Here is a 12,506-nt window from a genome sequence, read left to right on the forward strand (position 1 = left end):
TTTTTGTCCTAAACAAATTTAAGGGTTGCAGACTAAATACAAAAGTAAAAAAAAAGGCATTTGATGTAAATATTTTATTAGTCTTTTTTGGATTACAAAAAAGTTAGTACTGAGAAGTAGTTTTCCTATTTTGCATTGTCTCTGTGTCTAATTTCAACACTATTTGTCGATCCACCTTTTGTTATGCGCTACCTAATGTTATGTTTACTCACGGAAGAGCATTAGGCCAAGTGAAAAGTATTTTAAAAAATGGTTGGCAGGATTCTCACTTATCTTGTAATTCTCCCTTTTCAAATTGTCACTTAAGTCAGAAGACAGACAAACACACAGACCTGCTTCCATTCAGTTTGTTCTTAAAACTCATCCCAGCATCCAAAAGTGAAATATCGTATAACAAGGTAACCGTTGCTGAGAATGACGGCCACAAACATAAATCTATAAGACTGAGGATCGATATCCTACTCCCAAAAGGGAAAGCCCAGTGGCACAACACAATTAAATGTTCCACTTGCAAAGCCCCTTTGTTGTCTGCAACTACATGGAAACAGGCTGTGGGAGTGAAATGAGACCCCTATCAAACATTAATAGCGCCAATGAATCCCAATCACCTCATTGGCATTCCTTAGTGAGCGGGCGCTCAAGCGGCGGTCGGCGCACCTGCTACTGTATTGTCATCAGTCAATGAAGCAACAGAAATCAACTAGATACTAGTTTGTACCATTTGGAAAGGTCGATTTTGGGATTGTGAAAATAAAATGTGTTCTCTGATGGATTAACGTGATAAATGTATCGTCTTTGATAAAGCTGCAGGTGAGTTGTTTGGTGCATTCAGATAAGATTCATACGAATAAATGATCACAAAACACTTTTTGAGCGTCAGACTCGGAGCATTTCAGCAGGAGGAGGCTTCAAAGGAACGTGTCCCAAAGTGAACTTCGGCGCTTTGAATTGTTCCAACTCTTCGGGGGTCAGTTCGCTCTCGCGGGAGAACAGCGTGTCTGAAGCCTCCCCCGCGGAGGCGGCGGCGGCACCGCTTGACTGTCCGAACAGACTTCCCGAAGGCGCCTGGGATCCGAAACCGCTTCCGAACGCTCCTTTGTCGCTGTTGGCGGTGGAGGCGAAGCTGAAGCCGGCGGCCGAGCCGAATCCCGTAGACGGGGCTGCCGGTTGGTTGCTCGACGGAGCCGCGAAGGAGAACGATGACGCCGAAGGACCAGCGGAACCAAAACCGGACGAAGAGGGGGCGCCAAACCCGCTTGGGGCTGACGAAGAGGGAGGAGCGCCAAATCCGGTCGGGGCTGAGATGGCGCCGCCAAAAGCTGGTGCGGATGTTGGCGCCGCTGAAGTACCAAATCCACCTGCTGGAGCTGCAAAACTGAAGGTGCTTGCCTGGACTGGTGCTGCTCCAAATCCTTAAAGGGGAAGTCAAAAATTTTATTTATAATAAGTCAAATTTGAGTTGAGTTTTAGCTAGCTAAAACTCATTCACTGCCATTGAGCCTTTAGACATTATATATAGATATCGTATTTTTCAGACTATAAGCTACACCAGCAAAAATCGAGCATAAAAATAATTTTAGGAAAAATCCAGCTTCAAAATAAGTTTATGCCGCACCAGGACTATAAACCAACATCAGATATTAACGCAGAAATATAATATATGTCCGTTTTTTCAATTCTCATTTAAAACTTTATTTTAAGCTGCCGACTTACAACATTCAATCTTCAAGAGACTGAACATGTTTGCATGTGTAGCACCAACATTTTTATATGAACTGAATGGCATATATAAAATAAAAATGCATTATTTGCAGAAAATAAATAAAATAGCAATGACTTTAATCCGCCATTTCACAGAAGAACTTTTAACTCATTCACTGCAGCCAGTAATTTTTAAGACAAAAGACTTGACCTCGGCATTTACCTTTGCTGCCCAAACCAAAAGAAGAGGACCCGAATCCAGATTGTGGTGAGCCAAAGCCACTTGAAGACTGCTGATGTGATGGATTTTTTAGTTCTGCAAGCTGAAAACAAAAAAACACACAAAGCATCAAAACCTGTTACTGTCAAGAAACCTTCTGGTGGTACCCGCACGTGCGAGTGAATTGTAACACTCCGAATCTTTCGATAAATAAGCACTGTAAATTAACAAATTTACTGCCATTCACCATTAAAGACGTCAAAGAGCCATTTTTACCAGGCTTAACTGACACCCACAGAAGCCAAATATTCATGTGAACTGTACTGGCAGGGAATGAATTAAGTAGCAAAGTATGAGACTGTGTTACTGTATTCATCTCACCAAAGCTGCTCGAGTGGCTGGATTCATTACCAGCAGTTCCTGGACTCTGTTTTTCCACTGACTCAGCAACAGGTTGACGCCATTCAACTAAAATGCATGTTCAGAAGAACCACAACATATGAATACATCCTATTAACAAGTACAGTAAGATAAGGTCACGTCAATTTAGAAATGAAAATACTACACTGACATAACTTTGCAGGTCTCCCGATGCTTTGGTGCAGTAATATTCAAGCCGAAGCTCTTCTGGAGATAAATCGGTAAAACCTACAACAGGGGTAAAGTCAGACTAAGTCTCCATGTTTGCTCCTTTAAAATAAGACGGTTAAGGATGGTTGTTAAAAACAAACCAGATATAACAGTCTTGAAGCTGCGATAACATGAGAATCCCCACTGGCCTGAACTCTCCCAACTCTTCATGTCACTCTGAATAAACTCCCTGTTTGGATAAAGACAAATTTGGAATAGCTGTATTTCATTAAAATGTTAAATATAAAAAAAAAAATATACACATTTAATACATTCAAAAGTATTGTTTTTCACACAGAGCAGACTCACAGTTTTTGATCATCATCTTCTTCACCAGCTATCGTTGCTTCTCTTCCTCCTCCTCCCCTCCCCCCACTCTCAAAACTATTATTGTTGCCGAGGGTCGAAAATCTGTTTTGTGAAGAGAAGCTAAATTCGGAGCTCTTCACATCCTGGCTTCTCCCGCTCCAATGATCGTTCCCACGGGAAGTCTGTTGCTGGTTGAAGCTTCCTCTTTGCTGTGAGGGATTCACCCAGACCTTGTTGCCAAAACCTGAAACACGCGCACGTCAAAGAAATCAACATTGTGAAATCCCTGAATGTTAGAAAGATTTGTGTGTGAGACCACAAACAGCCATCAAAAACCTCAACTGCGAATAAGATGTACCTTCGAATCCCTAAAACTATTTGAATTGTACATTTTTGGAGTGAATCTGCTAATTAGACTCAATGCCAGCGTTTTTACTTGGAATATTAATCTAATGATATTTTCTGCCACTTTCATTATTAAATATATTCATTTTACTGCAAACAGATGAAGAAAGTAATGAAAGTTGAACAAAGAAGAAATTCTCGATATTTTTTGTCAATTTGGACGATTGTGGTTTTTCAAGGAATGAACCCAACAAACATTAATCTAAACAGGGTTTGATTTGTTTAAAATGAAACTAGTTATTGCGTAAGCATAATTTGCTTGAATGCCATAATGAAGAACTTATGGTGGTCTCGAGTAAATGCAGCATTGCACATATTTATTTATTTTCCTGTACCTCCACCTCCTCGGGACTGCTGCGGTGCCGGAGAGCGGTTGTAGTTGTTATAACCTCCGCCGCCTCCTCTCGGGTGCTCATTCCAGCATTTCTCACCGTAACGACAACGACCCTGAAGAAAAAAATTACACACTGTCATGTTTTTTTCGCCTTAGAAGCCAGCGAGGAGGAATATTTATCTTTCCACGCAGCGTCGCAGGACAATGACGTCAATATCTCTTCTTCACTGGTGTAAAAGAAAGCATTGGCGCAGCTCTCCTGCCCACTATCGAGCGGCGTATGAACGACAACCTCATCGCTATATCCACGGTGGAGGCGCGTCCGTCGGAGGGAAAAGCGGGATTCAATTTCAAACCCCGGCCATTGGGAACTAGCGCCTTCGGATTGGGCGACGCGATTAAAAAAACCGGATAGCGATAGTAGATAAAAAACACGCCAAAGGTCGCGTAGCCACTCATTTCGCGCCGAAAAACGACGAGTGGCGCGTTCTCGCCGTTAATTTCTTTGAAAACGACGCCGGCTTCAGGTGTGTTGTCTAGTCCTGTTGCTAGTACCTTTTTGGCTGCTTCGACGACTGCATCTCGACGCGTTTTTTTTTTTTTTTTTGCGGGAAAAAAACATGCCGAGGTCCAACAGGCAGCGGGAGTACAAACCAGGAGACCTGGTGTTCGCCAAAATGAAGGGCTACCCGCACTGGCCCGCCAGGGTAAGCGCCATTCCGCGACCACCATTGTGGAACATGCCACCATTTTTATTATTTCATTGAAGCCATGGTTGCTTTGGACGAGAGGCCTACTAGCTTGCGAATGTTAGCCTACCGCGCTTTTTTTGGTTAGCTATCAGGCTAGCTAACACACATGCATGCGTATGTGCACCCGTAGCAGTGTTTTAAAGGCGAATTACGTTGCATTTTCTGCGTTTAGTTATTCCCACGCGCCACTTTACTTTCGCCTGCATGGCATAACAAAACATGTGGGACGCCGGGAGGTTACGTCAAATGAGTTAAAGTAGCACCAGCCACGTTATAAACACAACTAACTGGCGTATTCATGTTTTGTTTTCGCACGTTTGATCGGTAAGCGTTGGTGGATATTTGAGTCATTTCAGGTTGCAAATGCAGTGGTGTTAAGCGATCTTCAAACTGTGGGTCGTGGGTCAATTACTACATCAAAATTAATGCGTTTTTTTAAATCATCTTGTTCCTGTGCACCAGTAAATGTTTATCTTAATGTGGTCACGTGACCTTCCTAAGACGAGCTCTGATTGGTCCTTACCAGAACCCTGAACAATTGTGATGTCATTTTCAGTCGACAGAAAGTGGCTAAGTGGATTAAAAAGGGTGTTTTTAACTGCATGAATCAAATCCCGCAAATAAAGTATGAATCAAAATATCACGTTTGGATTAGTGAGGCCACATAGAACACATTGTAAAAATGGTGTTTTTTAACCTGACCCTTTCATGAAGCACAACTGCTATGTTTGCAGATTGACGAGTTCCCAGAGCGAGCAGTGAAATCGCCCTCCAACAAGTACCAGGTGTTCTTTTTCGGAACGCATGAGACGTAAGTAACAGCTTGACGGGTGACTTTTTTTCCCCCATCTTGCCAAACTTTGGCGTGCCAACTGCAAATCTTCCAGCAAAGCACTATTTTTGAGAACATTTAACCCATCAGCTAACCTCAAGAATTTCTCAACTACAAAATTGTGCTAAGGTCTCACTCGTTGTGTGATCCGAGCCAAAAATAGTTAATTGGTCATTTAACCCTTGTGCAGTGTTTAGTCCAATCCTTTATCTTTATACCAAAGTCATTTCACATCAAAGGGAGAGCATTGAAAGAAGGCACTATGAAGCTGAAATTTCACCCATATGGTGACTACATATCAAAGTTCAAAATGGTAGGGCCACTTAGTAATCACACTACCAGGAGTGTTGCATCCATTGGCTAAATTACTGCGAGTAAGATGTGGAAGAATTTGTCAAAAAATGGACACAATACTGCACAGGGGTTCAATGAGATTTTGGATTGCAGCATTAATTCTTCATAGTATTCTTATGGTGTTCGGGAGTAAATTTTGCTGTGTGTTAAATAGACAGAACTGGAATTCCAGCATAGGGGTTTGGTGTTTCAGGGCATCCCTCGGCGCAAAGGACTTGTTCCCCTATGACGAGTGCAAAGAGAAGTTCGGAAAGGCCAACAAGAGGAAAGGCTTTGCAGAGGGCCTCTGGGAGATTGAGAACAACCCCACCGTCACGCATGAAGGCTACAAAGTGCGATGCCGCTCTTTTATATTTTGCACAAATGTAATGTTTGACTTAAACAAACTAACACGAATATCCCCGTAGTCATCAAAGAAGGACGACGCGTCTGAAGAAGCGGCCGGTTCAGAGAAGGCCGATGCAGAGGGTAGCAGCGACGAGGACGAGGGTGCCCTGGTCATTGACGAGAAGAATGACCGAGGAGGAAGCAAGCGCAAAACTGATGAGTCGGCAGAGGTGAGCGTCTCACGCATACCCCCTGCTTAACATCAGAACCCATGATGATCCTTCAGGACAAACATTCGGGACACACGTAATAATGGGGCATTTGCTGACTAGGATCACAAGATGGGGAAATGCCCAATTTGTGACCCAGATAAAATGATTGTACATATCGAAATATATTTGTCAATTTTTCCTGCTGCGCACCCACACATTTGCACCCACAATCCCAAGTATCTTCTCTCAGTCGAAGTTTGTTTACGTTTTTATGATTGTTGGTCAGTACCATTTTCCAAGCTTGTCTAGAAAGGAAAATCCAGCAGCACCAAAGGATAGTCACTTGTTTAAAATGTCCAATTCAATAATATGTTCTATGGAATCCCACGAGTATGAAAACAATGTTATGATTAATAATGTGTTTGTGGAAAATTAATTGAGGAGCAAAATCCACCCGTTTTACCTGTCTTGGGGGAGGGGGGGGGGGGGGGGGGGGCGACCTTTGCGCCACTTGATGTTGACTGAAAATGACATCACAGTTGCTCAGAATTAAGTTAAGGACTAATATTTCAACTTGAATGTCACATGACTGAAATCAGAAAACAAGTGAGCCATGATTAGGCATCGCATGAGCAACTGTGATGTAAATTTTAGTCAACAAAAAGTGCGAAAATGGCCACCCGCTGAGATGGATAAAGCAGGTGGATTTTGCCCCTTGATTCATATTCCACAAACCGAATTATTATTATAAGAATGTCTGGTGGGGTGCATAGAATATATCATGGTAAAGAAAATGTTTTGGTTGATATTCCTCTTTCAGATCATCTTCATTAATAAAATGTCAAATTCAGGCAGATTGTCAATAAGTGCATCCCACTTTATTAGTCTCTACACCAACTTTGTCAGGTGTCGCCCAAGCGGCCGAAGGACGCAGAAGCCGAGGGTGCTTCCGACGGAGACAACGCGAAGACAGAGGGCAAGATAAATGACGTGGCTACACCCAAGGCGGCCGAGGAAAACACCACGGCACCGGGGAAGCAAACAGCGGACAAGGCAAGTTGTAGGTGATGGCCAATCATTCTTGCATCTAACTTAGACTCAGCTGCATCCAACGGAACCTCTGAAATAACAAGAATTACAATTAGCATGTCTTTATTGTCATCGCACAGCAGGTGTGCAACAAAATTGGAAGCGCTGCTCCGTTTTGTGCATTTATCCTATATATGTACCAATTTTCAGATATTTGCAGAAAAGTCACGAGATAATATTTTTGAAATGTCCAAGGCTGCCACATGATGGCGCCAAAGCCCTGCTTTAGAGAAAAAGAAGGGCCACTTAAACGGATGAAATCTTAACGTTTACTTTTTTCCAACTGACCCCCACAGGCCTTGACAGAGAATGCTTAACGTCAGCCTCTTAAGACAAGAACTCGTCGACGCTTCTCACTTGGAACAGAAGTGTGGACGCCATGACGTGCAGGAAGCCAGATTTCACAAGTTCGGTTAATATTTTCAACTACCACAACAACAAAAAAGTGTTTGTATGGAGAGACAAACAAATGTTCATTTGTCAAATTGGGATATCATATATCCCAATAGTAATAATAACGATCGGATATCAAAACCAATTGAGCTGTTTAGTGCTCGTTTATAAATGGAGATTTTGGTGTGTACATATTTTTTATTTCCAAGTGCAATTAAGGAATTACACAGAGTGAATGCAAGGTGTCAAACATAAACAATGACAAACAAAAAAGGGTAACTCAAGATTTAAAAATGTTCTCATTTAGAGGTCTCCAATTCTGGATATTGTAATATTGTATATGGTAATAGGAAAACAAACAAAAAAAAAAAACTTCACTCATGCTTTCAGCTTTAAATTTAAATGTTTTACCGCCGATTGTTTCTCATCAGCTGCTCGGCGTCCGACATTAAAATGCGGATATTTTTGTTTCGATTTGGTTTTCGTAATCGGGGTTTGCCAAAGTATGCGTCGCGTTTTGCTAAAACATCCACATACAAGTGTACATACAGTAGACACAAAACGTGCATTCACAGTACTGCAAACCTCAAATATACAACCCTCAAAAATAACAGGCATCCATTTTGTTTTTAGGAAACCCCCTCCGTTCAACACGATAGGCAATCGTTTTGTTTTGAAAGCCTGCCATTCATCATGGTCTAGTTCAGCGTAAGGTGATATTAGGTTGCGAACATTTGGTGGTGTAGTGCTCATCGAGGGTGCCCATTTGTTAATAATTCAACATCTGATTGTGTATTGACTATATTGTATTTACAAATATATATATATTTAGACCCCATCTGGGCGATAATTTTGCATTTACTATGTTACTACCCCAGAGGGTTGTGTGTCGCTGTCATAGTCGGAAGCAGAAAGACATTCCCGCACGTTCGGCTGTGTTAGCGCCTAGCCCAGTTAAACCATTTCAAACGTCGACGCTCTTCAAATTCATCTCAAGCACCATTTAATATGATTACCACAAAATAAAGTGTTGATGATGTCATTGTGAACATTTGGCTGCATCGCATTCAACGCCTGTACCCATCTTATATGTGAACCGTATTTCCTCAAATAGTGAGCCACTATAAATTGGATTTGGATGTTGATCCCACGTGAGCTCTTGCTAACCAAAACGGATGCACGTAAGCGTACATCAAGTGTGTGTAGTCTCGGCGAATGTTCTAAGCAAGTTCAAATTCATTTGTCGAAGACAACTTGTGCGGCGTGAACCTCGCTCCTGCCGTGGTCTCTCCCCAATGTTGTGCGCAACAGCCCACAGCTTGCCTGATAAGTCATTTTTATGTAGCTTAAAAGTACACTTGCACGAGGCATAAATTGCAATATTCCCAAAAATGGCACCTTCACCATCTGAAGCCTCCCCCGCGCCACCATTTGCCGAAATACGGTGTATGTGCTTACAAGTGTTTTGTTTTTGATAGTGAAGCATCTGTACAAATACTTTTTGATCTTCAAAATCGCTTAACTGGAATTTGAGATGTCAGATTGTACGTATGTGCAAGTCTTATGTTGAACAACATTATGGTGTTTTAAACCAGGAGTGTTTTTATTCTTTTGTTGAATGTGTGACGTTATTCCGCAGCGTGCGCCCAATGGGAGCCGAGATGTTAAAGAACAACAAAAAAGTGTATATAACGTGGTTGATATGACCTCGACACACATCGTGCATCATCGTTTTCCATCCTGCAGTTTAAAGTACACGGCGAATCGATTTGTTCTTTGAGTGTTATTGTTGGTATAATTTTTCCCCGTTATTTTAATATGCTGCGCTTCGTTTAATATAGCTGCTGGTCCATTTAATAAACATGTTTACTATGAAGGGTCTTGTTTAAGCACTGTCTGTATTGGTTGGATGTTTAAGTATGAACTCAAATTAGTTTAGTTTATCCTTTTAACGTGTTTTAATTTTCCTATAGGATCTATAAAATGTGCAACTGGTCTGCGTTACATTTTGGCAACTGCGCATGCGTACATTCAGGTGCAGCCAAAATGGTTGCTTCATACTGCGCACGCGCAAACATCAACTTCCAGTCCTACAGGTGCCGCTGCTGTATTTGGACGCTCGATGCGGTGACATTGAGAATGTAAGACTAGTGTAAACTTAATTTATAGTTTGTGTAATAAGTATAAAAACGTAATAGAGTGTCATTCTAATTCTACATTAAATCTGAAGGCTAATGTGTCACGTGGGTTAAAGCAGCTTATTCGCAATTTAGCTACACGCTCGAGTTAGCCTAGCTTCCTGGCTAATAGCTTCCTCAGTTCGTCCAAATAGCGGCCGGTCGGCATCATGAGGCTGACGGCGGTGCTGTCCATGGCCGCCCGGGCGGTTTTACCAAAAAACTACCGCTACGGCACCAACAGACCGTGGACCGTTGCTGCTAAACGGCGCAATCCGCCTGGCAAGAGACGAAATAAAGTGTTCGTGGAACCCATCGCCAACGAGGACTGGACTGTGCTTCGAGGGGACACGGTAAGCACAAGTAATAGCATTTGCTATTCACGTAAATTCAATTGTATTTAAGTACATTTACAGTCGAATGATACAAGACACATTAAAATGAGTCATGCAAATAACTACTTGAGTTAACACTAGTCATGAGATCAGTTCGTTCTGTGGATGGAAATGCCCCGCCAAAATCCGTTAAATTAATCAATTTACATTTCAAAGTGTTGTATTTTTAAAACTACTATAATGACGAGAATGTAAACGTGTTTAAGTTTTCCTATTATGATTTGCAATGCCCATTGACTTATGTCCTTACTGGTGTGTGGCCACCAGGAAGCAGTATAACGCAGATGTTCATAAGTCTGACAACTACTATAAGTAGTAGTATTAGAATAAAAGTATTTCTAAAATGATGGCTCCCATTACTCACAGAAGGACAGCAGCGTCTTGCACAGTTGCGGCCGTGTCTGCTATATTTGTTTTTAAACCCCAACATAAACATTAATTACATCATCAAGGGTTATTGTATGCTTGTCATTGTGTCCTTCAGGTGGAAATTCTGTCTGGGAAGGACAAAGGCAAACAGGGCAAAATCATCCAAGTCATAAGACCCAGAAACTGGGTTATACTGGAGGGTCTCAACACTGTAAGTATGCCTTTATTTGTTTTTGGTATATTGATGTTATTTTGTTAATTATTTTATGAACTGTCACTTTGCATTGAAGCATTACAGATACGCCGGGAAAACCGCTGAGTACCGCGGGACCTACATCGCTAGCGAAGCACCCATCCTGGTGCGGGACGTCGGCCTCGTCGATCCCACCGACAGGTAATCCCGCTTGTTGTCTAGTCTAAAAGTTATTCAGAAGTGTGGTGTTTTTCTCTATGCTTTTTGTTCATTGTTTATGTTGTGCTGAGTTTTATTCATTTAGAGGGCAAAAAACATCTTGTGACCTGCTGTCCTCTGTCATATCTGATTCGTATTGTGGATGACTGTCATGGTTTTGGCGCGTTTCTGACTCACTTTTTAAATCTCGCGATCTGCTCTTTGAATCGCAAGTTGAATTCCTCTTACAGGAAGCCGACTGAGGTGGAGTGGCGGTATACGGAGGAGGGCGAGCGGGTGCGGGTGTCTGTCCGGACCGGTCGCATCATCCCTAAACCGTTGGTCGAGCGGCGAGATGGTATTGTACCTCAGCAGTGGATAGGTGAGGGAACCAGTGAGGGTTTTTTTTTCTTTCCCCTCAGCTATTTCACCGTCCTCTATCTCTGTTTTGCTATTAATCAGAAAAGATAAAATTCTTTCGCTGCAAAGAGATTCCTAATGTGCAGGGTTCGCTACCTGGGCCATGACCAGACTTTCAGCTTTGGTCCGTGTTGTGTTATCAACAAATCACTCTTGTATTTCTTTTTAAATTTAAATTTACAGCTCAACAGTTATCACACAGCGCTTCTGTGATTGACATGACATCATAACTTGCTCCTGTCGTTTGTATGTCGTTACGTAGGTGCCACCCAAATGTCCAAAATGAGATACTATAGCGCTGTTATTTTTTTTTCTTTGCACTTCACTGTACTCCTTGAAAAGAAGTTGTACTACCTCATATGATTGCGGGATTTTGCTTCCACTAGATATTTGGATATCCAGTACTACATTTGGATATAGAACTGGATATTTGTATTTAATCATTTATTTATTCTATCACATTTTATGTTTTATGCAAAAAAAAAATGTGAATAAATGGGAAAAAAGGATAATAGAAAACTTCCATTCATTTTTATTTCCATTCAGTTGACCAGTGCCTTTTGCTGGGAATTGGGCCCAGGCCGACGCATAAAGAAAAATTTACATAAAAGTGACACTAATTATTTCTAAGCTGTTAATACCGGTCCGGCCCACTTGAGAATAGATTTTCCTCTGTGTGGACCCTGAGCTAAAAGGAGTTTGCCATCCCTGTTTTAGATGGTCCCAAAGACACCAGCCCAGAGGACGCGCTGGAAAAGACCTACACACCATCCCTGAAGACCCTGGAAGAGGAGGTGATGGAGAAGATGGGCATCCAGGAAAACAGGCGGCACCGGAGTTCTTATTGGTACTGAGCCCGGTCTGTAGACATTCTAATTTCCCTGTTTTTCCTGAACACGCCGCAGGATGGATTGTTTATAATTGCTTGTACTGTATGTTGTTGTTATATCATCAATAAATCTCACATTTAATACTCTATGCACTTCTTTGTTCAAATAAAGCAGCACACCTTTAATATTTGTTTATTCGTTCAAAAAAATTTAAAACTACTCGTGTATTTTTAGTCAATTTCTTTTCTTGTTTACTGTGCGGCAAAACTTCCACTTGAAGCTGCTTTTAAAAGCCAAAGGCAGACATATAATTTAGAAAAGTAACGAGTCAGGAATTTTCACCGTGAGAGAAAGTGACTGAAAAGA

General features: G+C 41.8%; 3 protein-coding genes across 5 annotated transcripts; 2 read left to right on the forward strand and 1 right to left on the reverse strand.

The window, feature by feature from the left end:
• Positions 1 to 336: 336 nt before the first annotated feature.
• Positions 337 to 3,827, reverse strand: nup42 (nucleoporin 42). Its single transcript, XM_088404883.1, has 7 exons — positions 3,601 to 3,827; positions 2,861 to 3,104; positions 2,653 to 2,741; positions 2,493 to 2,569; positions 2,303 to 2,389; positions 1,925 to 2,024; positions 337 to 1,412 (listed from the first exon to the last, which is right to left on the reverse strand). The coding sequence occupies exons 1-7, from the start codon at positions 3,737 to 3,739 to the stop codon at positions 877 to 879; spliced, it is 1,272 nt and encodes a 423-aa protein (XP_088261009.1). The 5' UTR covers positions 3,740 to 3,827; the 3' UTR covers positions 337 to 876.
• Positions 3,828 to 3,877: 50 nt separating this feature from the next.
• Positions 3,878 to 9,434, forward strand: hdgfl3 (HDGF like 3). 3 transcript variants are annotated; one of them, XM_088404887.1, is made up of 6 exons: positions 3,878 to 4,306; positions 5,086 to 5,162; positions 5,731 to 5,869; positions 5,945 to 6,094; positions 6,983 to 7,140; positions 7,462 to 9,434. In XM_088404887.1, the coding sequence occupies exons 1-6, from the start codon at positions 4,220 to 4,222 to the stop codon at positions 7,466 to 7,468; spliced, it is 618 nt and encodes a 205-aa protein (XP_088261013.1). In that variant the 5' UTR covers positions 3,878 to 4,219; the 3' UTR covers positions 7,469 to 9,434. The 3 variants fall into 3 exon arrangements, with proteins under 3 accessions (XP_088261013.1, XP_088261011.1, XP_088261012.1); XM_088404885.1 differs by having other exon boundaries at positions 6,983 to 7,136; XM_088404886.1 differs by having other exon boundaries at positions 6,983 to 7,129.
• Positions 9,435 to 9,631: 197 nt separating this feature from the next.
• On the forward strand, positions 9,632 to 12,286 carry mrpl24 (mitochondrial ribosomal protein L24). Its single transcript, XM_088404884.1, has 5 exons — positions 9,632 to 10,088; positions 10,615 to 10,710; positions 10,790 to 10,893; positions 11,142 to 11,272; positions 12,028 to 12,286. Exons 1-5 carry the CDS (start codon positions 9,906 to 9,908, stop codon positions 12,162 to 12,164), a joined length of 651 nt encoding a protein of 216 aa, XP_088261010.1. The 5' UTR covers positions 9,632 to 9,905; the 3' UTR covers positions 12,165 to 12,286.
• The last annotated feature ends 220 nt before the right edge of the window (positions 12,287 to 12,506 follow it).

This window comes from Hippichthys cyanospilos, chromosome 21 (genome assembly GCF_059441005.1).
Source record: "Hippichthys cyanospilos isolate Australia breed blue-spotted pipefish chromosome 21, RoL_Hcya_1.0, whole genome shotgun sequence".
Lineage (NCBI taxonomy): Eukaryota > Metazoa > Chordata > Actinopteri > Syngnathiformes > Syngnathidae > Hippichthys > Hippichthys cyanospilos.